Source organism: Oreochromis aureus, linkage group 1 (genome assembly GCF_013358895.1).
Source record: "Oreochromis aureus strain Israel breed Guangdong linkage group 1, ZZ_aureus, whole genome shotgun sequence".
In the NCBI taxonomy this organism is placed as follows: Eukaryota; Metazoa; Chordata; class Actinopteri; order Cichliformes; family Cichlidae; genus Oreochromis; species Oreochromis aureus.
Genome location: NC_052942.1, coordinates 19,858,176 through 19,880,124, shown reverse-complemented (window position 1 = coordinate 19,880,124; position 21,949 = coordinate 19,858,176). Strand labels below are relative to the sequence as shown.

The 21,949-nt window shown below is 39.6% G+C and overlaps 1 protein-coding gene across 1 annotated transcript; it reads left to right on the top strand.

Moving 5' to 3' along the window:
- The first annotated feature begins 896 nt into the window (after nucleotides 1–896).
- Nucleotides 897–17,225, top strand: slc17a6b (solute carrier family 17 member 6b). The gene is made up of 12 exons (XM_039609998.1): nucleotides 897–1,601; nucleotides 3,582–3,837; nucleotides 4,818–4,936; nucleotides 6,643–6,757; nucleotides 7,985–8,072; nucleotides 8,186–8,272; nucleotides 8,681–8,823; nucleotides 9,018–9,167; nucleotides 10,355–10,487; nucleotides 10,842–10,952; nucleotides 13,411–13,538; nucleotides 14,250–17,225. The coding sequence occupies exons 1-12, from the start codon at nucleotides 1,528–1,530 to the stop codon at nucleotides 14,589–14,591; spliced, it is 1,746 nt and encodes a 581-aa protein (XP_039465932.1). The 5' UTR covers nucleotides 897–1,527; the 3' UTR covers nucleotides 14,592–17,225.
- The last annotated feature ends 4,724 nt before the right edge of the window (nucleotides 17,226–21,949 follow it).

The window sequence follows — 21,949 nt, the reverse complement described above, 5'->3', positions numbered from 1 at the left end:
AACTGCAACTGAAGGGCCGAATGCAACTCTCTCTGTTTGACTTCAGGAGAAGCCAAATATAAACTATGATACAAGTGCAATACAAACACAAAAGTCTAACAACAGACACACAAAATATGCACGAATAATCTCAAAGATTGTCACACAAAAGTTTCAGACTGCTATTTACAACCACCAGGTGTCGCCCCATACCAACAAATAAAAAGAGAGGCCCTGGTCGCTTCCCCCCAGGTTATTTGACTGTGAATAAAATAAGATCTTCGTATTAAAGCATATTATTATTATTATTATTATTATTATTATTATTATTATTATTATTATTATTATTATTATTATTATTATCATTATTATTGTTGTTGTTGTTATTATTATTATTATTATTATTCGATGTATGCTTTTAAGAAATATATTTTTTTAATTATTCTAAGATTTCCTTCATGCTTCTGTGGGAAGATGTGGTTGTCAGGGAGAAGAAAACCGGGGAGACGCCTAAATTATTGATGGATTCCTGCGTTGAGGAGCTTGTTGGAGGGCAACACTGGGATGGGTGGGGGAGATCCACTCCTGTTCCATTGGTTTCCATAGCACCGCCCTCAGGAGATCTGCAGCTCTCATATGTACTGTTGCTGGTAATATTCGTTTTTTTTAAGTGTTAAAAAAACATGAATTGATATAAAATAGCTTCATTTTGTTTCACATTTCAGCTGATAAATAAAGAGACCGATTGAGCCATAAAGCAGCTCCTTCTCTTCCCCTCACTATTTTTTTTTTTTTTTAAATTTGCTATTAGAGACAGGCTCATTTAGCCTTTATAGCGTCTATATATAAATATATAGACATGGCGTTTGTGGGCATGTTGTGTTTTGCGTGTGACCTTTATTTGGGCTGAGCAGCTGGCCAGATGTTTGGACACGGAGCGCTGCTGTCGCTGACCTCGGTGCTGAACGCGACGTCAGATGAACCTGCGCTCACCACAGGAGACACGATACAGCCTCACTCGCTCTTTGATTTATTGAAGCCACTCCAAACGCCCACTCCCGTTTTCTGAACTTTAACTTTTGTTTTGTTTTTTTGTTGGGTTTTTTTTTATTATTTCATATCCATCATTCATCAGCTCTGTTTCTCTCCCTCTCTCTTTCCTTTTTGGGTGCGAACACAGATCCATATCGCTCCACGACGCCGGCTATCAATTTTTTCGCTCGCTTTCTTCGTGATGGCACTTGGCTTGGCTACTGTACGCCAGGCAGGAGATGAGTTGGTGGTGGATGAAGGCGAACTGCTCGCTTGATCCCCCCTTTTTACACCAGGCTCTTTTCGCCTCTGCGCTTTCAGCCTAGCGCTGAGAATTATTCCCGGCTGTTGGATCGTCGCCTTTCTTGTGGGCTCAGTTTTTGGGTTTTTTTTTTTTCGTAATTTCGTTTGTTGTTTTCCTTGCAGCCGCTGCAGTCCAGCCATCCTGCGCTGTAACATGACGCCTGAACAGTAAAACAAATATTGACAAAATAGGCCTGCATTCAGAAACTGGATATGGAGTCAGTAAAGACGAAAGCTACGGTGGGGGTGAAGGAATTTGCGGGGAAGACCCTGGGTCATATGTACAGGTAAGGACGGGCTTTTCTTTTTGTGTGTAAATCTGGACAACAGCGCGTTTGAAACCGCCTGAGCCCAAAATGCGATCATTTGTATGCTGGATTTTAACAAGGCACGACTTGTGGGTCCAGAGGGCACCCAGCACTGTCTTACAACTTACAGGGATGCCTAGTCACGCCTCTGGAAGAAAAGAACAAAATTATGCAATCAAATATGCGTGTGTGTGTGTGTGTGTGTGTGTGTGTGTGTGTGTGTGTGTGTGTGTGTGTGTGTGTGTGTGTGTGTGTGTGTTTTGCTGGAAAGGGTATGGATGCCACTAGATCCTGATGCAGGGGCCTGCACATGAATCTGATTGGCAGATTAGGTTAAAGAGGACGCGCAGGCCACGCGAGAAATTTGTGGGACTCCACTCGTGATTTTTAAAGCATTTCACGATGTCGTTATAACCAAATAAAACGACATTCTATTCATTTGAATGATTTGAATTTACAGCTATCGCTTTGATTAATTCAGCACCTGGATTTGTGTGTGTGTGTCTTGTCTTTAATGTTGATGTTTGGTGATTAAAAAACATTTTATTTATTTAGTATTTATTTTTGAGTGTTCAGCAGAATAAATGCGTTTTTAGACTTTCCGCTATATTCACGTCGGGCCTATTCCCTTGCGAATTCATCTTCTCCGCCTTATATACCCTTGCACCGAGTGCTTTCTCAAATCTGCAGGAGAAATGGAATTAAACCGATTTTCGTTAAACATCAGTGGCTCTCTGCATCCTCTCTGGTTTTAAACCCTGAACCAGGTCTTACGTTTCACCCCAAATACACGTATTTAATTCTAATATCTGGCTTTCCCTTTTATTTAACTTGGAATGTCTTCATGCGTTTGCAGAGACGGGGATTTAAATGTTTTGATAACATTTTAGATTTAGACAATTAACGTATTGCGACAAATGCGATTTCCCTGGACAGAAAAAAAATTAATACATAAAAAAGAAAAGCACGAGGAGTTTGAGGAAAGCCCACAGACGGGTTGTCTGCAGGCTGGAGCTGCTGCTCGGTCCCTGAATGCTAATGAGTGTGAAAGTGAGCTGGGTGCTGCAATGCGGTACAGTCAGGGGCATATTCCACTTAATTCTGCTCTACAAGGGGAACCTTCATTCTTGTTTCCCATTAGAAGCTTTTCCCCCTCTTAGAGCAAATAAAAGCATCAAATTAATTTTTTTAATTCGTTGTAGGAGTCGTCTGACTAGAGCCTCACAGACATGCTGTCCTCGGTGTGAGGAAATGCTCCCCATTAAGTAAATACATCACAGAGGCCTAAACCTCCCACTACCTCTCTTTGATTATGGTGATCCTACAGGAAATGCTTCCAGGATTTACTTGACAGTGTGACAAGACGTCTCAAACAGCATCCTGGTCACACCCACACACACACACACACACACACACTCCCAAGCATCCAGCCCCTACTAAAATATTCATGCTAAATGGAAATATTAATGGGCCTCCATGAAAGAAAGAAAAAAAGTCTGTTGGTTTTATGTGTATAAATTTGAAAATCTTAATTTCGTGTGGTGTTGTTTTACTGAGGGGATCAGCAGACAGTGTTATTCTTAAGCGGTAGAAATCAAGATAACTGGACTTTTTTGGTTAGTGAAGAAGTTTCGCCTCTCATCCAAGAGAGTCCCAGGTATTTACCCTGTGGACAAAGGGTGGGTTAGATCCACCTCCAAAGGGACAACCCCATTAGACAATAAATACCTGGGACTCTCCATCAGTTTTCAGAACGAAAAAAAACCCCAAAACTCTTGGATGTGGTGTGAAATCTCTCCATGAACCTTAAAAGAGAAAGAAAGAAAGAAAGAAAGAAAGAAAGAAAGAAAGAAAGAAAGAAAGAAAGAATCCCAGTTGGCTTCATTTCAATCGCCTAAAACTGCCATGACCTGGATGACTGAGGATCTACACAGAGTTATCACCACCTGGTTGTTGCAGGGTTATAGAAAGGAGGCAGAAAACCGGGGAAGTGATCGAGCTCACGGAGGATGGAAGGCCACGGGAGGCCGCTGAGAAGAAACCCCCGCTGTGCGACTGCAAGTGCTTCGGCCTGCCCCGCCGCTACATTATCGCCATCATGAGCGGCCTGGGCTTCTGCATCTCCTTCGGCATCCGATGCAACCTGGGCGTGGCCATAGTGGGCATGGTCAACAACAGCACGGTTCACCAGAACGGCAAGATCATCATCAAAGAGGTGTGGCAAAGCGAGCGAGTACACCCGTGTACAGACAAGGCACACCATGGCACATGGCCGCTGATTATTAAAACGAGTTTCTCTGGCCATGATAGAGAAACACTTAAAGGCCTTCTATTGCTGGCACATTAGGCCTTGAAATAACCCCCCTCTAAGTTTAAATGAACCCCGGTAGTCATTTCTACTGAGCTTTAGCATACATACATCTGTGTGCAGAGATTTTTGATTGGGCTACAGATTTCAAAGTAAATCCAAAAATGCGCCAGAGATGCTCCTGATTTAAATGGCACCAGGCCTTTACAGCTTATACAGGATATTCTTAGGATTAAATAGCATACATTGACAGTTCAATAAGATTTAACCACAGTAGCGTCACTATTTCCTGTGTAAGGTGTAATAACTTACGTAGAACAGTGTCAGTGTCGTTATGTAAAAGCCAGTCTTTTTCTTAAAGGGATATTACATACAAAAGGTGCATTAAAAAAAAGTCTAAATATTTCTGACAATTTCTATAAAACATGTATTTAGCGTACATATCTATCTATATCTATATCTATATATCTATATCTATATCTATATATATATGTATATGTATATACATATATCCTGACCCCTATATTATACATTTGCATTATCTCAAATCTTCACCCAATATTCGTCTTTACCAAGAAAGCCAAACTGTTACACATAACTAGCTTGCTTTATATATATATATGTATATATGTATATATATATTTTTTTACGGGAAAATGAGGTGCTTTAGTAATCAGATCAATGAAAATCCAGTCGAAATAAACACATGCAGGCCTTTAATAAAAAGGCCCCCGTTTAGATTTATCCTTCGATAGAGTAAATTCGTTCATTTCCTGGTTAAATAGCCACAATAGAGCTCACATGCAACACATGTACATTTGTCCAAAGCGCATAGCCCACTTGTTCATTTCAACTCCACTGTTTTTGTTTTCCATATTATCTGCCAGAAAGCCAAGTTCAACTGGGATCCAGAGACGGTGGGAATGATTCACGGATCTTTTTTCTGGGGCTATATCGTGACACAAATCCCGGGAGGATATATATCCTCCAGGCTGGCAGCGAACAGGTAGGCGGCACCTCCCCTGAATTACCATAAATACAACACAGTTATATTCAGTCGGCAGATTTTCGTGATTTGGTGTTGGGTGTTAAAAAAAATTGTTTGAACAATTGGCGTGACTTTCGTTTCCTCTTACTCCCTTTGTCTGTACATTTCTATATTTGCAATTTTTATCAACAGTGGGAAAACAAAAAACCGTTCAGGCGGGGAGTGGAATAAATTCCCCTCCGATTAAAAAGAATAGTAAAACCAAATACAGCCAAAAGTAGGCATATAAATATCCGTGTCTGAACTGTGAAACGGATGAGCAGGTCTCGGTTATATTCAGAGCATCTCTGCACAAAGGGAGCAGACAGTCTGCAGCTCTGAAGTGATGCAGAGCTGCAGGGAGGGCACTGGGCTGGCAGGCCTGCAGCTCCTGGTGTCAGGGCTTTCTGCCACCTGTTAATGAGCTCCCTAGGGGGAGCCGGGTCTAATCTGTCGCTCTCTCAGGGCATGGATACCAGACCCGGTCCTGTCGCCAAAGGCTTTAATTCACATGAGCACTGCCAAATGCGTCAGTCATTATAATTACGTTAAACTGCAGAGACTGTAGGCTGTAATATCAAAAACACGGCACACATTTTAGTGGATGGACGTTGATATAGTACCAAACATTTCTCATCCAATCATTTTGCTCAAATAAAACGGAAAATAGTTTTTTTTAATGATATTTTTATTATATTCTTATTTAGGGCCCGTGACTTTTACAATCTTATCTCCCTGCAGTCCGTTTGTGTGACTGACACGAGGATGTAAGCGAATCAATCGGTCTCGTGCCCAACACTAGTCTCCACCGGATTAGGGCTTGTCCCCCCACGTGCGGAGGAGAGGGGCGGGGGAGGGGGGGACGTGACAAACATGAGAAATAGCTGTGTGTTCGGCCTTGCTCTGCTTGCTCACCTGCTCCCTCCTAAAAAAAAAGATGGAAAAATATGGCCTATCTATAAAATTAAAATAAAATAAAACAGCGATAATAAAAGCATTCCTCTTTCTACAGCCTGTTAGCTTTAATATTTAAGAATAAGCACTGCTATGGCTAAATTTAACAGCCTGATGAATGATTAGCATGCATGGATCTTTTCTCCCCCGAGTTATAATGCAGAGCAGTCATCGGTTAATTGTCCTCTTCGCTCTCGGTCAGCGTCAAAACTAAAATTAAAAGCCATTCTTCAGGAGAAACACGTCTCGAGCTGTACGAAAGCGAAAACGGTTGCTAAGCGACACGTGACGTGGTCATTTACGGGGCGTTGCTACTTCAAATATTCATTTACACGACGTCAAACGAGCGCGTGTAAGGCAGAGCCAATCAAATCCGAGGACCGGCGAACAGACCTGCATCCACAAGTCTCCTCAGGTGCAGTGATGGTTTAAAGCTGCGCCGGGTTAAAAATGGAAGGTTTCGGCTTTTTCCAGCAAAACAAAGTAAAAACAAAGAGATTTAAAATTACCATTGGAAGTAACACATTCTGTTTTTTCTTTGTTTTGTGGATTTGCTTTACTAAAAGTGTCTGAAAAAAACGGGCAATATTCACCCAAAAAACACGCTGTCGACTGGTGTACTGTTGTGATACTTGATTAATAAAATGTGTTATCATACGTTCAGCACAGTTAATAATGAGGCGATTTGCTATGAATGAAATTTAAAACGCTGGTCATTGTGATATTTTCAGGGTATTTGGTGCAGCCATCGTCCTCACCTCCACTCTCAACATGTTCATTCCCTCGGCTGCCCGAGTCCACTATGGGTGTGTCATATTTGTCAGGATATTACAAGGACTGGTGGAGGTAAGACACTGTCAGAGGTGCGTCACAGCAGTCTATGTTTTATTTTATTTTATTATTATTTTTTTTATTGTGTGCATGAATAAAAATCAGCAATGAATTTTATCCTCATCAGAACTTAAAGGCGTCAGTGTCTAAAGTTTCTGTTATTATTGAAGCATTTGCGAAGGGGCTCACTGTATAATTTTAGTTCCGGAGAGAATAAAGAGTGTGGCATGCAGTTCAATGAAAGGCGAGATGTACTGTATTGATCCAGTCCACTCCAACTGGTTTCATGGCTTTGTCCAGCTCATTTTTCTTTCCTTTATTGTGACATTTTGTATCCTGGATACAAACAACAGTAAAGTGATCCTGCAGAGATGGATAATGAGGAAAATGTTGATTTGCAGAGGGATATCAATCCTCCTGGCTTTGTAGTGAAATTAGACACTCATGTTGATGAAATATATCTATTGGAGTAAAAAACATGGAGGGCTTATAATGCAGTTCTCACATGGGCTATAAAGTCTGTTGCGATAGATATAAACATACATAGATACAGCTTTTCCTGGACATATAAACACGTGGTAATGTACACAGTTAATTTCCTTAAAGACCAGCTGGCCCTACTGTAAGGAAGCCTGCAGACTGGATTTAAAATCAGTGAAGTTTGTTCAAATTAGAGGCTGATTAGCATTTAATGTCTGCAGGCCTGTTTTGCTTCTTGAACAGCTCATCAGGTCATCACGGCACTGAGCTGTTTGTTCATGGTAATTACAAGGGCGAAAATGTTAATTTTGATTACTTATGACATGTCTATTGGTTCAGATTCGAGTCTAACTGGGTATTCCAAATGGACTTTTAACATATCCTAAACCTGAAAATATCTGTATTCATATACATATAATAATACATCTGTATAATAATTTAAATATGGTTTGGTCTAGAAATCCTGAAAGCCTTTCCTGTTATATTAGTATTCATACAGTAGCCTACAAAACGAGTGCAAGCTAATGGAAGTACATGCTTTGCAATTGTGCCATTGTTCAAGTCTTGCAATATTTTTCACACACACCATATAGATTGGCTACATTTATATAATCCTTCGGTCTTCTGGGAGACCAGAGTACATGCATCTCTATAACAACAATAGCTCAAAAGAACAGGCCAAAGCGCAGAGAGTTGCACTGATGATTATTGTTTTACTGTAATAAATGAAAACAGACTGTTCCCGTGTGTGGTTGGTTTTAGGGAGTGACCTACCCAGCCTGTCATGGGATCTGGAGTAAATGGGCGCCGCCATTAGAAAGGAGTCGTCTGGCCACCCTCTCATTCTGTGGTAAATACTTTTGTGTCTGTTTCTCCTTCTAGATTCAGATATGATTTGTTAAACTTTGCTTTACCTTGATGATGTCTGTCCTTGCAAGCACTGAATCCCTTTCTCCTTGCCAGGCTCCTATGCTGGTGCTGTGATTGCGATGCCTCTAGCTGGGATCTTGGTTCAGTATACAGGATGGTCCTCAGTGTTCTATGTCTACGGTAAGACTGTAAGACTCAATGAGGGCCTGCATGGGATAGGCATGCATATTGATGCAAAAAGAACTGGAGATAAATTTTTATATATGAAAAATACATGTAGGTTATAAATGTAACTGTTTTTAAGCTTGGCTAAAACCTAAGAGACGTCAGTGAAAGTCAAATGGATTTAGGCAGGCAGACTGTGTATTGATTTTTTCCCCCCTGATGTTTTGGTGTGTCAATAAATAACCCCCATGTCTTTCTCTGTGGACTGGATACAGTTAGCTTTCCTGTCTGGCTTTTATTCTCTCAGGCGTTTTAGAAAGATCAGGCTGCCAGAATCTCTGCATGTGCTTACTGCTGAGGTCAAAATTAGTTGCAATGCTTCTTCTGTACACCTTCTGACTTGTAATTTGTCCGTACAAACAGGATGCTTTGGCATCTTCTGGTATATGTTCTGGATCTTGGTGTCTTATGAGAGCCCTGCTGAACATCCAACCATCACTGATGAGGAACGCTGCTACATTGAGGAGAGCATTGGAGAGAGTGCCAAGCTAACAGGACCTGCAGAGGTGAGGGGACACCGTCAAAAACCTGGGCTTAAGTAACCTCACAAAATACCCCGTTTTTAGCGCCCCCCCCCCCCCTTTTTGTTTTTTTGTAAGAAGCATTACAAAAATATGAACACAGTTCCAGAAACTGTCAGTCGGGCAAAGCTCTTTACCTTTATGTGAACAAAACCATCCTTTTTCTTAATCTATTCCAGAAATTCAAGACACCCTGGAGGAAGTTCTTCACCTCTATGCCTGTCTATGCAATTATTGTGGCCAACTTCTGCAGGAGCTGGACATTTTACCTGCTGCTGATTAGCCAGCCTGCATATTTTGAAGAAGTGTTTGGTTTTGAGATAAGCAAGGTGAGCTTACAAAAAATGTCATGAGACAACCAAAAAAAGAAAAAAAGAATAGAGACATGAAAGATTAAAGTCATAAAGAAAACCCCTCACCACTCAGATTCAGTCTGTTTAAAGCTGAGAGTGACCCTTTGCTCTTTGACAGATTCATTGATTTATTATGAGAATCAGTGTGTGTGCAGCTGGTGGCCAATAGTTCTCTCTCATGAACTGATACACATCATAACAAAGTGATGCAATATACATTTCCACTATATATCCATGCTTATCTTTTAAGGCCTGTGTGAACTTTTTCAGATGATGGAATAAAAAAACACATCAAAGCAACTGTAACTTCAACAGGTTTAAATTTAAAAAACAAAATGCACTGTAGTTATTTTACATATTGCACAGAATCTCTTAGAGCAAGGATGTCAAGTTCATTTTACATTAAGGGCCACAAACAATCCACTTTAATCTTAAGTGGGTCAGGTGAGTGAAAAGTTTAATTATATGGGGATTAAATTACATATTTAATCCCTGTGATGTATTAATATGAGATAAAGAAGTGCAATTTCAACAGCATGTGTCAGTTTTTCTACATGATATTGTAGGTCAGTGCTGGGAATGTCCTGTAGTTTTAAAACATAGTCTTTTTGTCAATTGATGAAAATGTTATTTGTTTTTAACTGAAATTTCTATATTAGAGAGTAAAAAACTAGAACTTTTCAGTAATTTAATTGTTTATCTTTTAATTAACTACTTTGGTGTAGCATGAATGGCTGTGGGGAGGTCTTTATCAACAGAAAAAGGTGTAAAATGTAGAAATATACAGTTAAAAGTCCAAAAATGTATGCCCTTCATCTTATTTTAGTGACTTTCAAATAAGAAATTTGTTCTTTGCTCTATAAGACCAATACATGCTCAAAGTGTGTTTGAGTGTGATCCTTATTAGCTGCTCTTTTCTCTCAAACATTAATTTGACAAAGCATGAAAATGCATTAAAAACAGGGATATTTCCTATTTTCTGCTCAGCTACTTTGAATAAGTGAGAAAATACAAATAATGAAAAATACAAATATAGAATCTCCTAAATTGTAGAGCCTTTTAAAAATTAATGGAGAAACATCTTCAAAATTATAACTCTTCATCTATTATACTGGCATTCAGCTGTGCATCTAATTTTATTGATTTTCTGTATGTGACTTTAGGTCGGAGCACTTTCTGCCCTCCCCCACTTGGTGATGACCATCATTGTGCCCATTGGTGGCCAGCTGGCCGACTACCTGCGCAGCAAGAACATCCTGACAACTACCACTGTCAGGAAAATCATGAACTGCGGAGGTGAGAAGTCTGAACCGAGGATGAAATCAAAAATTTCCACACCTCTCTTTGCACGGCTCCAGGGTGTTACTTTGATGGTGTCAGATCCATAGTGTTGTTTTTAAGGTGCTCTTAACGGCCAGCTGGGCTGCAGAGATGGTTTTGTTTATATTTTTTGGTAAAAATCTATCAGTTCAATACTTCAGTACACGGGTTGACTCACTGATTGTGACTGTGCATTGATTTCATATCTGACACTTATGTAATTGAGTGCGGAGCATGTATCACGCTTAATTCAATTGGCACCACAATGACCAACTGCCCGTGGGCTTTGTCTGTGCTTGTGTGTGTGACACTACTGTCTCTCCCTGCCAGGATTTGGCATGGAGGCCACATTGCTACTGGTGGTAGGATATTCCCACAGCAAAGGGGTGGCGATCTCCTTCCTCGTGCTTGCAGTGGGCTTCAGTGGATTTGCTATATCAGGTTAGTAGAAGTAAAAAGATCAGAATATATGGGTTATGAAACAAGTGATTAAATAATGTAATCACTGTTTAGATTTAGCTTTATTTCATTTAATGTTTAATGATTTGGGGCTTCAGTGAAAAAGCTAACAAGCTAGACAAAGAATAAATATACTTGTAAGCAACACTTGGTGCTACTGTACTGCTTTTTGAGACAATTTAGAAAATGACCCAGTGCTTACAAAGAAAGTGTGCAATTTTTAACATTAATACAGCAGCAATCAGCTGCCCTGTATGGACAAAGGTATTGGGCCAAGCCTCTTAACCCTTCAGTCCAGGTATTTTTATTTGTTTACCCTTTATGTAACCAGAAAGTCCTTTCAGATTAGCATCTCTTTTTTTCAGGGGAGTCCTGCCCAAGAAGGCCCACCATTACAATGCTGCAGTGTTTCAAATTAAAAATAAAATATAACATCAACGTGCATAAAACAAGTCATAGTCAAAACAATACAAGGACAAGCTGGTGAATGCTCTGAACTCACATAGGGAGACAAAATCATTCCACTTCAGTGTGCTCTGAAGGTTATTCTATGACCAAGGTGCAAACCAAGAGAGCGCTGTTCTACCCAGTTCAGACAAATTCAACCCAGTTACTGCAGGGGTATACAATCAGTCCTCTTTACAAGTGAACAACTGGGTCATTCTGAAGTGCTCAGTGAATCAAGCACGGTACTGTAATATAACGTTACCACAGCAAAAAAGTCAGTTTATGAAATTTCTTCCCTCCTAGTTCTTCCATGAACAACTGTTAAGTGGGATTATTGCAAAGTGGAAGTGTTTAGGAACCACAGCAACTGAGCCATAAAGTGTCAGACCATGTAAAGTTACAGAGTGGTGTTGACACTCTAGTAGGCGCTCTTTTGAGGCACATCATCAAGCCCAACCGATATTCAAGGGGCTGTTGATTATATTAACAATAAAAGCCAATATTAGGTATTTGCCACCATATTGTATCAACATTTTTAACGGCAAATAAAAATAAAATCCTAAAGAAGAGATGAGAGAAAAACCCTTTGATCACTCTGCAAGTTCGCTGATTGCACACACACAGAACAGAACATCAAAACACAACAAACACCTAACTCAAGCTTAATCGGGCAGAATGCAAAAGTGTAATTAATGACTTAGCTTGATAACAGACGACATATATTTTAAAACTACATTGTTGGGTTGTCTTAGTAAGGACTCATGAATAATTACACATAACAATTGTATGGAAACTCCTGTAACAAAAATAACTATCAGCCGAACAAATATATATATATGCCAAATATCAGTCTACCAAATATTGGTCAGCTCCTGTATGCAGCTTGGTACTTTTTGTCTATATAATATATGTAAGGATTTGATGGAGTCATTGCATGCTTAGCAGAGATCATAGTGACACTCCCTCTGTGCGTGTTGTATTACAATTTATGTGCCTTTGTTTCCATTCAGGTCAGTGTCTGCTCTCTGTTTCACCTCAATCTCAAATTTGAATTTTGTCCGAAATAATTGTCATTCAGTTTTTAAGACTACCATAGGCTGGCGGTTGTGGCTTTGAGTTTTGGTTGCCTTTTGGACTTCATTTACAACTTCTTGATTGAATGAGACATAAAATAAGACGACGTGTGGCAGATGTGCTGATTTGTTTTGGTATTAAATGCTGTTGCTCTGTGTTCTATATTTGATGCTAGAGCTAGGAGACTGTTAGCATAGCACAATGAGTAGAACCAGGAGAAAAAGCTAGTGTGGCTTTCTCCAGCGTTTTAAAAATAAAACAAGCATTTATGAAGCTAATTAACACATCATATCATGTCTATTTTATTCATAATAAATAAAAGTGTTTATTTATTATTTATTATTTCTTAACTAAGTACAGTGACTTCAAGTAGGATATTTGGACAAAGCCTATAAAAATGACCTTTGTGCATGGAAATTATCCATAATTAGAAAGCTGTGGAGAGTAAAAGTAGGAATTTAATTTCATTAATGATCCTAAACCTTTAGGCCAGCTATTCATTCAGCAGCTGTTGTCATGTTTATGCTCAGTTATAGAAGCTGCAGATATCTGTGACTACGTGCAAAATCAGTTTCTTGCTGGTGTTCTCCAGCTTTCTCCTAGAGTGTTTAATAATTCAGTGCTAGCTGTCTCGGGAGACTTGCCAGGCAGGCGGCGTGCAGCAGCTCACGAGGACACTTACTCATTCAGCTAGTCAGAGTGGGGGAGGAGGAGGAGGACGTGTGGCGAGTTGGTGCCTATTTCTGCAACAAGATGGTCACCATTTGTGCTACTTTTATCTGTAACTGTGTCATGCATCAGTTGCCTTTTATACTTTACTCATAGCATTTACCCTTTCTGTATCAAACTGGCCTTTACATTGTGTTAACCAGGCTTGTAGTTCACAAAGATAAAATATTTTTTGTTGTCTTGCTGTCAGGCTTCAATGTCAATCACCTGGATATTGCTCCGCGTTATGCCAGTATCCTAATGGGCATCTCTAATGGTGTTGGCACCTTATCTGGCATGGTGTGTCCACTGATTGTTGGTGCTATGACAAAGCACAAGGTAAGGGCTTTTCCTCCAAATGTGACAGAATCATGAGCATCATACATTTCACATATGTGCAAAAATTAATAAATAACTCTGAAGTTTACTTTAATTTTCCTTGCTTGACATTAAAAAGCATACAGCGAACCATTCATTAATGGTTAGGGTTTGCATAAACAGTTAAAAAATAATAGCATGTTATACATTTGCTGTAAGTGTACAGAAAAGAAGTTATACTTCACCCAGACATTTAGAAATTCAGTTCAATTCAGTTTTATTTATACAAGAACAAAATCACATAACAGTTACCTTGAGGCATTTTGACAATAATAATAAAAGAGAAATGGCCTAAATCTGCATGCAGTGACCTTGTAGTTTTTTGCATGTAGCTATATGAATATACTATATATGTAAGTATTACTATATATGAGTAAACTCTAGAAATGTCTTGATTATCTATTATTTATTTAAATAAATAAGACTAAGATCATCCCTCTGGGAGCTAGCCCACAAAAGTATAACTTGCTTTTACTTTTACTTGGTAGCATGATTAAGTATCTTTTTCTACATGGACTGTACATTTGATGTGTGCAGCCACAGATTTACAAAGTAGACACATTTTAAATATTTCCCCAATATTCTGCTACAAGGTCACAAAAATTAAACAGGCTACTTGTTGGTATGATCAGCGTATTTATGAAAACACAATTTTTTTTCTTCCCTCTTCAGAGCAGAGAGGAGTGGCAGTACGTATTCCTCATAGCCTCCCTGGTGCATTATGGAGGCGTGATCTTCTACGGCATTTTTGCATCAGGAGAAAAACAGCCGTGGGCTGACCCGGAACTGACCAGTGAGGAGAAGTGTGGCTTCATTGATGAGGACGAGCTGGCAGAAGAAACAGGTGACATCACTCAGAGCTACGGTGCTTTCGGAGGGCCGGCCAAGACATATGGTGCAACCACGCAGGTGAATGGAGGCTGGGCTGCCAGCTGGGAGAAGACAGAGGAGTATGTCCAGGAAGAAGCACAGGGAGGAGGCTACGGATACAGGCAGGATGAGGGATACTCCTAGACCAAACACGCATTCACTGATATATGAGTAGGTTTATTTTCCTGAGTGTCAGATTTAGTCATAAAAATATCAACAAATGATAAACAAGAAAAGCTACAATCCGTTGTCGTATTGATTGCACAAATTCTAAAGAAAACAAATAAAAAATGTAAAAAAAAAAAGATCAACTCAATGTTAAAATGACTAGATCATATAAATAACTAAAGCTATTTGATTAATAGAGGTGTAACACATATCAAATTGGCAGTCTGTTAACGTATTATTATGCATATTAATGATAGATATATTTATTTGGAGTCCAACTGTGTATAAACGTGAACATTTTCATCCCATCAGCTAAGGTTTCCTGACCACACTGAAGCCTGTAGAAGTACATAGAAGCTGACCCTTATTAATCAAATGAACAAGTACAGTACAATGTCCTCCAAGCCAGCCATCTCAGTGTGTGAATATGTCACTGCACAATGTTGTAAACAGAAACTAGACACTCTCTTGGTATAGATCGTACTGTCTCTCTCCTGAATGCACTCGCACTGGTGTGTCCTTTTTAATGCACATTACTTTGAATTTCTCATCACCAGCTTCTGTGTGTCCTGAACATGGAAGCGACCAGATGTGGAGGCTTGAAAAGCGGCATAGTGACTTGTGATGCTCATTTAGTTACACATGCAAACGATAAAAAAAGAAATGTCCTATCTGTAATTCCTTTTGTGACCCTGTACTGCTGCAGTTGAGCATTTAATTTTTGCGTTTGCAGCCCGACACATCTTAGCAGTGTAGTGCAGGAGTTAAGCTGCTCCCATTATAATACTCAGCATCACCGTCATGCCACTTAGAATGTAACTGTACCAATGCATTGTTTTAAAGATTTATCTAAAATAAAACATATATGAAAGAAATATTGTATGAAGTCAGATATGGCTGGAATACAATAGTTATTGTCATATAAGACCTTATCAAGGGTTTGTGCAATGGAAAGACTTTGGGGACCAACCAAAACAAGTATGAGAGCCTTACTATTATAGAACTGCAAACTTAATATTATTTAAAAAGAGAAGAATAAATAGTAATAAGAGATATTGAGAAATTTTAACAAAGGGATGCATGAGGACATTTGAATGCATCATATTAAAAGCTCCTGAAAGGTTCATGTTTCCTCACGGCATCTATTAAGAGTTTAACAACGAGGTTTAATCAGATTTGACTGACAGTAACTAAGCAATGCTTCACTACATAAATGTTGTAATGTTGCCCTTTTGTTCCCCAGCTGAACCCCGCACACATAATCTGTCATCTTACAAGAGTGAGAAAAAGGCAGGTGCTCAAAGCGAGAGGGGGAAAAATATACAAGTTACAAACATTCCCTAAAAAAAGTATTTGTATGTTAACATACAGTATATTTTCACTTTTCATGAGATTCAGCAAAACGGGAGATTTCTATTTATATGGATGGAAAACCAAAAGTAGCACTACAGAAAGGAGACAGTTTCTGCACTGATAAACAGTGCGGACGTCTGACTTATCGAAAGTGTTTTAGAGTCAGAATTAGACAGAAATGCAAGACAACCCAGAACCATCTGTTTGTCCTCAGTCTGCACTCACACTGACGAGATCTGAAGGGGGTTCATTTTCTTTATTTTGTCTCAAGTTGGCACTTCACAGTGTAGATGTGTGTGTCTGTGTATTTATGCATGGAACTAAGTGAAATGTGTAGCGTGTCCTTTTTTAACAATTCTTTTTTCTTCCAAAGTTTTTTGTCTTCGTCTCAGAAACTGTTACTGTTGCTTCGATTTCTTTGCACAATTTACCAAAGGTGAAAAGCTGAGCTGGGTTTTAGCTGGAAGTCAAACATTTTTAAGGTAGTACAGACCATCAGCAGTGAGGTTCCAGCATATTGGACCTTCAGTGTGCAGGTGGCACCAAACATTACTCAGTGTACAAAGCAATAAATCCATAGTAACAGTTCTGGTCAGACATCATGAACACTCATTGTGTAACTGTTTTTTTTAAAAAGGCATTTGTTAAACATGTCGTGTTTTTTGTGATAACAAATGTAGAAAATAAACACTTGTAAAGAAAAATATATTCAAAAAAATTACATGTATAAAATATTGTACTAGAGTCCAACGCAAACGTCTTTGACAACACGAAAAGTCTAAGGAGTTTGTGAAGGGGCTGCTCACCAGATGAGAATGATAAACTGAGCTCTGCCTGAGTGGCAAACGCTCTTCCTCCTCTTCTTCTTCTTCATGTTTCTGATTTTGTTTTGCTGTGGTCCACACTGACTTTGTGCTGTTGTTGTTCTTTCACTCTCTTTCTATCCCCCTCTCTTTCTCTCTTTCTTTTCTCAGCACTATGTTGAGTTAATGTCTTTTATTCAGTGGCCGGACCCCCCCTGCCTAATTACCCTCCCGTCCTCTCCTGTACAACCACTAATTCAGTGTCACAATATTCATTGACATAAAGGTTGAAACGTAAACATGCGATTTTGAAAAATAGCAAATGTTGCAACCTGAAGTAGTAAGAAGTTTCCTGTTTTTGTGCCTCTGAAGTTAAAGTGTGAGTCTATGGCTTCTGTTGCTGTGTAAATTGAGAGGTTTGTTGATGTCAAAATGAAATACTCTATATCCTTTTTGATATAAAAAATGATGATAAACAAATCTGTTTGTGTCTCGAGTATTTGTACTGGCAACAAAGGCGAATAAATAATGCAAAATAAAATTCAGGCAACACTGAATAACTTATTGCTTTTACCTCATGCTGATCTAGTGAAGTAGTTTGCAAAGAGTTTCTGTTTTACACATCCTGCAGGTAATGAAGCAACATCGCCTTTAACTGTAGTCACGTTTCTGGCCATCTGCGGCCAGTGTTTCACTTCTATGGAGTTATATAATACTACTGAATCGATTACTGTCAGTGATTCATAAAAAGCTACGGTGACATCAGAAGCAACAATTTGTAAAATGTAGCTTACTTCTGGGGACAAAAAATCTTGGATGATTGAATTTATTGTCAAACAAAAATTAAGCTTTTGACATAGCAACTCTAATAAATCTCATACATTCTTTGTGAATTGTTTCTGTTTTTGTCTCCAATTATGAGTTTATATAGTTGATAAAGATCGGACGACAACAAATGTATCTACACGTGTCTGTACTCAGTGTCCTGGTGGATAGCTTTGCATTTAAGCGCCTTGAGGCAACTGTTGTCATGGATTGGTGCTATATAAATAAAACTGAATTGAACTGAATTGAAAATTGTCATCCAGAGGTAAATGTGGAAGATTAGAGCTTCACTTCCTGTGCTGGGTGGTGTGATGATTAAGTTTAACCCTTAAAGCTGTGTCAAACGAGCACTACGTCAGTCGTGCAATCAAACAGGGCTGAACTCTCAAATGCATATTTGTGAATGTAGGTCTTGTTTTGCACTGATGAAAAAAAGGTTTGCAGTGAAGCAGGTCTGAGGACAAAAAACATTGTGTGTTTCCCCCCTCGGTGACATTTTTAACAGCAGAATATAAATAAAAGGAACATGTCACTGAGTTGGCTGTTTGGGATCTTTTACTCTTTTTATTTAATCAACCACTTTAACATAATTGGATTCTTTCTCATCATAGCTTCCTGTATTAGAGTTCAGACAAACAATGCCTTCTGCATTTGTCATAGTTTTATATGATGCAGCAGTATCATTCATGAGACCTGTCAAGTTGTGTCTCATTGCTTTATTTCAAGTATATATTGATAACATATTTCAGGTTTATTGCAGACTTTGTTCCTAAAAACACAAAAGAAAAATAGGAATAGTTAAAAGAATTTGCTTTATTCAGGCAATCGTAACTGTAAGGCTGAGATTTACTGTTCCACCAAGGCCACAGGAAGTACACAGTTAATGGCTGCCCTCCTTCCCCCTTCGGTGAAATCAATAGGGTCAGTCTCCAGTGTTCTGCGAGACCTATTGACTGTTCTAACCTCTTAATGGAGATGAGAGGGAGGAGGAGCACTTATTGAGCTATTTGGAAGTGTTACTTCGATTTAAGTGCTGACTCCTTCCTCCATTCTCAAATCTACAGCACATGGTTCTCACAGATGATCGCACAGATACAACAAACTGAAACAGTCTGTCCCAGCCTGATAAAGGTCCCACTCAGAAAACTTAAACAATTATGAGGTCTTACCAAAAAATATCAGAAATGACCAGGAGTGCATACATATCTATAGATAGATAGATAGACAGATAGATAGATAGATAGATAGATAGATAGATAGATAGATAGATAGATAGATAGATAGATAGATAGATAGATAGATAGATAGATAGATAGATAGATAGATAGATAGATAGATAGATAGATAGATAGATAGATAGATAGATAGATACAGGTGGTGTTATAGTGTGAAATTTTCTTTCCTGCTGCAAAACCTTTCTGAATCTGGTGTTGATAAAGTGTAGAGATTCTGTAATTTTCAACTAACTTCCTAAAAGAAAGCTATCTGAAAATGTCTACAGTTGACCAATTAAATTTATTTGGCTTAAAATATTGGAATTAAGCATGAAATCATTCAGTCTTGATGGTTGTACACTCTCCTTCTGCTACTATTTGCTCTTTAAGGAGACTCTTTGACAACAACTACAAAAATGCTTAAGTGAATTATTATCACCCAACTGTCGTCACTGATCTAAAAAAGTTAATATCGACACTCTGTCATAATAGAAGGCAGTTATTTCAGTTGTGAATAACTTTAATAAGAAAGGAATCTTTATATTTTGCTCATATCAGGGCTGCCGAATACACATATATGCTGGAAACGTGGATCCTTTGTGGGGGTATTGCTGCTTTGCTCCGAGTGTTTGACCTTGACTGTGCAGAATGACGCACTTTGTGAAAAGTTTGACTCTGTTTTTACATTCTCCTTCTGAAGATGGAAAGTTACACTGTGTTCACCCAAGTTTGCCTACTTACCTCAGAGTGTGGCACCACAAACTGGGCTGGAAGCCAATCATCATGCAATACGTAGTTTACAAAAGTGTGATGTAGAAACATGAGTCACACAAATACTCATGGATCCAGAATTTATTAAATAAAGGAGTAGGTGTATGTTTGCTTAAGAAAATATGACCAAAGTCTGAAGAGGATTTTTTTTAAAAACGCATAATTCATACATTTTTGAGCAGATAATCACAGTCCGAGGACTCAAGGTCATACTCAAGTTTCACCTTTATGTGGCATATATATCCACACATCCATTTTCAATGTGTACTTAAATCTGTAAGTTTATCTTTAAAGTCTTTTTTCTATGGATCCCTGTCTGCAGAGCGCGATATGTAAAATTCAGACCACACACTCTCCCAACAGCTCTGACGTCAAACAACTCTGCAGGCATTCTGAAAAGCCCAAGGTGACACAGAGATCAGTGTTTGATTGATGCACAACTTCTGGATCAGGCGGATTCCAAAAACATGTCTCTGTCTCTATCCCCCCCGTCTCTATCTGTGTGTGTGTTATTGTGAGTCTTGTCTTGGCTCAACTCATTGCTCCCGTTAATTTGACAGGCTCAATAAATGTGTCACCATTCACCCATAAACAGCATTTTCTCACAGTCAACCAGCCTGAACCGTCATCCTGCCCCCAGTACAAGCAAGGGAGGTGACCCGTAACCCTTTGTCATCGTCACACCAATCACAGAAAAAAAAGGCCACAGCTTCACCCTGCTGAAAAGGTAAAAAAAAGAAAAATCATCACGGGAAAAACCAAGCCAGCCTCTCTGTCAGCATACTGATGCAAGTTCTGTGCAGAAACGCGTCATCTGCCCTTTTGAGATTTAACGTTTTCATTTGCATTGTGTGTTTAAATACAGCATGTGGGCGCATGTGTGTGTCTGACAGCATGGATGCCAAACTGAGAGAATGAGTGTGCATATGTTCAGCATCTTAAGTTGCTGCTCAGACGTGGATGGGGGGCAGGTGCTGCTACAGCCTCAGGGGAGCTCGGGGGTGGGGGGGTTAGTGTCGGGGGATGAGAGGAGGATGCCAAAATCACTTTTTAATTACTCAGGGGCTGTGCTCGTGTCATGCTCGGGCCCCTGAGATCCCGTGTGGCTCATAAATAAGCTCTGGATTTGCACAATGTGCCTCCAGCACCTGTGAGCATCACACAGGATGATGAAAGACTATAATTTTTTCTATAATTCATGCAAAAATTGCATGAATGAATGAAGGTAATTTAAGCTGCAATAAGGAAGGGCTCATTAGTACTTCATGAACTATAATTCCAAACAAAAATATCTTTGTTCAGTGTCACTTCTGCTATCTGTAGTCACATACACCCACATGTGACCTGTCCACAGTGCTCACTGAAGGATTGCTGTGCAACACAATCATGGTTGTGTTCATCGAGGTGCACACAGATGCACACAGGAGGCCAAACACAACATAGAATCCTATCATGTTATTTGATAAGTTGAAGTTCTACACAACAGACCAGGATCAGCAGCAATTGGTTTGGAAAGACACAGCGGGATCCTCCTCCTGCATGAGTCAGGAAGCACGATTGGTCCCACATGCCAGCCCACAGCTGGTATATATTTAGCAGGCCACCCCATCCTCACGCACACATGGACACCAACACCCCCTTTTTCCTAACCACACCTACATCTCCTCCCTTTTTATAACTCCTGCCACCTTGTCAGGAAGTGCGTCATCAGTTCGTCAAGGGGGAGCCTCTGGGGCGAGGCACTCTGATATTGTCTCTCCTGCATCATGCGTTCTTCAAGATCACACACACACATGGACGCACGTGCGCAGACATACACTGAATACACGATGGTGAGATGCTGGGTTATGTGCATGAGGCAGAGAGATGTGCAGGCACATGTGTGTGGAACGCACATAAGAACGCAGTCATTTTAAAGCAGTTCTACTGTGTAGCAAATTCTACCATTGTCCAGAATAAAACGTGGATTTAATGTCTCTTCTCAAAAAAAAAAAAAGAAAGAATGAGATTGGAATTTGTTGCTTCTCTCTTACTGACCATGTTCTTATTGAATTTGCTGATAAGGACTGATACTGGGACCCTTCCCAAGGAGCACAGTTTTTCAGTACAAGTAGAGGAACACTGGGAATTATGGAGTGAAAAGAGAAAGGAGGGGGTATTTTTTTCTGGACTAATGCAACTAAGGCACCTGGATTAGAGTGTGCATTTGTGTCTGTGCAGAGACATGCATGCACTTGTGTGCCAGTAGCTCCTTATTCAGACTCGCCTCTTAGTGCTCTATCACCAGATGGGAGCCAGCAGTAGATGTGTGTGTGTGTGTGTGTGTGTGTGTGTGGTAAGGGGTGGTGGTGGTGGTGGTGGGGGACCT